At 50.1% G+C, this 4187-nt stretch overlaps 1 protein-coding gene across 1 annotated transcript; it reads right to left on the minus strand.

The window, feature by feature from the left end:
* Positions 1-1879: 1879 nt before the first annotated feature.
* LOC123049607 (transcription factor MYB17) lies at positions 1880-3557 on the minus strand. The gene is made up of 3 exons (XM_044472507.1): positions 3230-3557; positions 2936-3065; positions 1880-2725 (listed from the first exon to the last, which is right to left on the minus strand). Exons 1-3 carry the CDS (start codon positions 3363-3365, stop codon positions 2116-2118), a joined length of 876 nt encoding a protein of 291 aa, XP_044328442.1. The 5' UTR covers positions 3366-3557; the 3' UTR covers positions 1880-2115.
* Positions 3558-4187: the final 630 nt, after the last annotated feature.

Consider the following 4187-nt stretch of genomic DNA (forward strand, 5'->3'; position numbering starts at 1 on the left):
ACTAGCACGGCCGTGGTGGGAGGGCGGGGTGGCGATAGCCGCCGGCCGCGGGGGTGGAGGCTGGCGGCTACGTGATGAAGAAGCTGGAGATTGAAGATGAACAGCGCCAGACCTATTTGCAGCTGTTGGATGAAGATCGGACGGTGCAACTTTTTTCAGGGACTGTGTATGGATTCTGTACACCCATGGTATGGTAGGGTGTGTACTTGGATCGTGACGGGTGTTCAGAAATGTTGTCGAAGCCGGGCGTGCTGTGTTGTCGCAGTTGTACCCTTGCAGATTTAACACCACTTGAAAAGGAAAAAAGTTCATTTTAAACCTTAAACTCATAGAGGTCGGGCGGAATGAACCCCCACGTTGAAATCCCGGTTGATTGCACCCTGAACTCTGCAATCCCGGTCTAAATCAAACCCCGGCAAAAGTCAACCGGGATTTGTCTAGTTGGTGGGCCACGGAGCGGCATGTTGACCACGGCGTGTGCACACGTCCTCCGCGCTGGTCCAGCCCATTTGTTTTTTATTTGCTAAAAAATGTGTCTTTATTTTTCTGTCGCACGTACAGGCGGAAAACGCTAAAAAAATACACACTTGACAAGTTTCGAACGGAAATATAGGAAACTCCCGAAGAAAAATTCACAATTTTTTTTTGAAACGGAAACATTTTTCAAACTCCTGATTTTTTTATTGAAAACACGGACATTTTTAGAATTTTATTAAATATAGGAATATTTTTTGAAACTCTGGAACAAAATTAGAACACACGATTTTTTTAAAATTTGTGAGGAATTTTTGAAATGCAACCAATTTTTAAAATCGCAAACATTTCATTAAAAAGTTGTCGAAAATATGGAACAAAAACATTGTGAACAATTTTATAATCTGGTTCATAAACAACTTTATTTCTTTTCAAAATCTGGTTCACGTGGTTCTTATTTGTACGCTTATTTTTTGAAAATATGCAACTTCACGAATTCAAGAAAAAATGAAAAAGGTACGTGGAAGATAATTCAAACTCGCGGCAAATATGTGGTAGCATTTTTGAATAAAATATGAATAGATGAACTTTTTGTAATATATGTTGAACAATTTCCGAATAAATATTCAACAATTGTGCGATATACACTGAACAAATTCCTAATACAAGATGAACATTTTTATAAATGAGTGAAATTTTTGGAAATTACCGTTAAGATTTCCTTAATATACGCGATGAACTTTGTATATATACATGAAAAAAGAAAAAAACGTAGAAAAGAAATAATAAAGAAAAGATCCACAAACTCCTTTTCAATTTTACAGTTTCTTTTTCAAAATCTATGAATTTTTTCCCAAATCCGTGGACTTTTCTTTTGAAAATCCGTGAACTTCTTTTCAATATTGTTGGACTTTTTCTAAATTCATGAACCTTTTTTTAATGTGAACTTTTTTTGTTTTCGAGCCAGACCGGGCGCTTATTTTTTTTGTTTTTTAATGAAAACTTGTGTGGGCCGGCCAGGGAGCAGGGTGTAGTGCCCTTTACGAATTTTTGTTTCTTAACAGAAAAAAACTAAAGGGGGCCGGCCCAGCAGGGAGTTGGTGTGCGCCCTCTGCGAAATTTCCCAATCCCGTCCATCCAAACGACGCGAAGGTTTAATTTAGATCCGGATTGTATAGTTTAGGGTGCAATCGACCGGGATTTTGACTCGACCGGGATTTTAACTTAGGGTTCGTTTTGCCGAAGCCGTACGAATTCAGGATTTAAAATAAACTTTTTCCCTTGAAAAGTAAGCAAACGTACACAAACACCATAAATCAAAGAGGGCTCGAGAAGTCCACGGCAAGCATCGGCAGACATCCTGCCGTGTCCTGTCCTAGACTCCTGGCTAGCTAGAGCAGTCGAATAAAAAACACTTGCCCTAGAGAACCCTGCCATCACCCACGTACAGTCGTACACACTGACGCGCACATTTGCTACACTGCACGGTACATATACGTACACACGCCACGGCAACACACGACATGCACACGCCTGCGCCTGTCATGTGCACCACACACACACGTATGTACGTACGCGGACGCATGCATAGTGCGCATCGTACGTTACGTTAGCTAGCTATACGAAACCCCTAGCTTAGCCTCACTCGAACTCGGCGAACAGGCCGTCCGCCGGCGGGTACAGCGAGAACCCGCCGTGGAACAGGCCCAGCTCCTCGGCCGCCATTTCCAGGAACACCTGGTACTCCTCCGTCGTCACGGCCGTCGTCACGTTGGACGCTGCCGACGAGTCGTCCCCGGGCGGAGGCAACGGCGCCGCGGCTGGCAGCTGCGCTCCTTCGCGTGGCGCCGACCCTTCGCGCGCCGCACGGCCCGCGGACTTGCGGCGGAATGTGTCCCCGACCTCGGAGTTCCAGAGGCGCAGGAAGACGTCGGACGGCGCGTCGGCCCCGTGCTCGCCCCCGGCCGCGGCGGTGGAGGAGGACGAGGAGGCGGTCACGCTGGTGGTCGCGGCGGAGGTGGAGAGCATGGAGAGGCGCGCCTCGGCTTCGAGGCGGGCGGTCTCCCACTGGGCCGTGTGGCGCGCGGCGAGGCAGCCGGCGCCGGCAGAGGCGCCTGGGCTGGCCAGGGCGGAGTGGTGCTTCTCGCCGACGAGCGCCGCCTGGCGGAGCTGCTTCTTGAGGTTGGTGTTCCAGTAGTTCTTGATCTCGTTGTCCGTCCGGCCGGGCAGCTGCGCCGCGATCATGGACCACCTGGTTGAGAAGCAGAAGATCGAGCACCACGATAGAACAACGTCAGAGCGTCGGCTTTGGATGCACATGGTCAGCGAGACGCAGATGGCTTAATAAATGACATCGTTCGTTGATCATTCAATGAGCATCCTCATTCAATATACATGCGAAGATACGCACGTATACTGTAGTGGCACGAAATGTGTTAACAGTAGTAGGAGGAGCACTGACTTGTTGCCGACGATGGCGTGGAGCTGGAGGATGGACTTGTGCTCCTCGGGGGTGAAGGGCCCGCGCTTGATGTCCGGCCGGAGGTAGTTCGTCCACCGCAGCCGGCAGCTCTTGCCGCACCGGTTCAGCCCTGCACGCACGCACGCGCCCTCGTCACCTCAACCAAATCGCCCAACCAAACAAATCATCCCTGTGCGCGCGCACGGGGCATGGCTGAAGAAAGGGCCGTAGAAAGGAACTACTAGTAGCAAGAGCGCATGCATGGGCATGGCTGTTGGGCGGCAAGGCACGTACCGGCGAGCTTGGGGAGCATGCGCCAGTTGCCGGGGGCGTTGGCCTGGACGTAGTCGACGAGGAGCTTGTCCTCCTCCGGCGTCCACGGCCCTTTCTTCAGCCCCTGCCTGCTCTCGCAGCAGGGAGTCCTCCCCATGGCGCCGGCGCACCACCACCACCGACTAAACGGACACGCTCACCGCCGACCAGATCCTTGACGTATCAACCACCGGAGTAGGAGGAGTAGTAGGCAGCGAGAGTGGAGCCTGGGCGGTTGGCGACACAGACAAGGAGAGCAGCAAGACGGGACGTGGGCAATCAATGCGGGGGCGGATTTATAGGCGGAAGGGGATGCCGGAGGGTCATAAATGCCCCGGATTTTCACCTGCTGCTGCGAACAACGAGAGTGGGGGAAAAAGGGCGCTGATAATAAGTGGTCGAGCTGACGGGCAGAGGGAGGGCGCCGCATTGAAGACGCATGATGCGCTGCATTCTTGCAAGTACGACGCGAGGGCCAGGGAGAGAATTCAATGCCTTGGGTAGGGGACGACCCGTTGTCTGCTGTTGCACGATGTGCTACAACTGCACCACTGCAGCAGAGGGCAGTGCAGTGTGCGTTCTCAACTGGACGACCTGTGTAGTGTAGGAGTAGTAAAAATCAACTGACGATCTCTCCGCTTTGATCGCTCCAACTTCTGAAGTGCTCATGTAATAATTTAGTACTAGTAATTCAACAAATGTGCCACGCTGACATGTCTTGCCCATGTGTTACGTCCTAGGGAGGATATGTCAGACTTGCATTTCTTGCTCACGTGGCATCATTCATAGTTTAAGATGCTAGGTGGATAGAATCAATTTAGCTATATGCAAGTTGCCTGAAAATTGACTTTGGCTTTGTCTATTTATTTCGTCTATTCCTGCCAAAATATTCGTATTTTCATTTTGAGAAAACGTTTTCTTTCTGGTTTTTATGGTGAGC

Source organism: Triticum aestivum, chromosome 2D (assembly GCF_018294505.1).
Source record: "Triticum aestivum cultivar Chinese Spring chromosome 2D, IWGSC CS RefSeq v2.1, whole genome shotgun sequence".
In the NCBI taxonomy this organism is placed as follows: Eukaryota; Viridiplantae; Streptophyta; class Magnoliopsida; order Poales; family Poaceae; genus Triticum; species Triticum aestivum.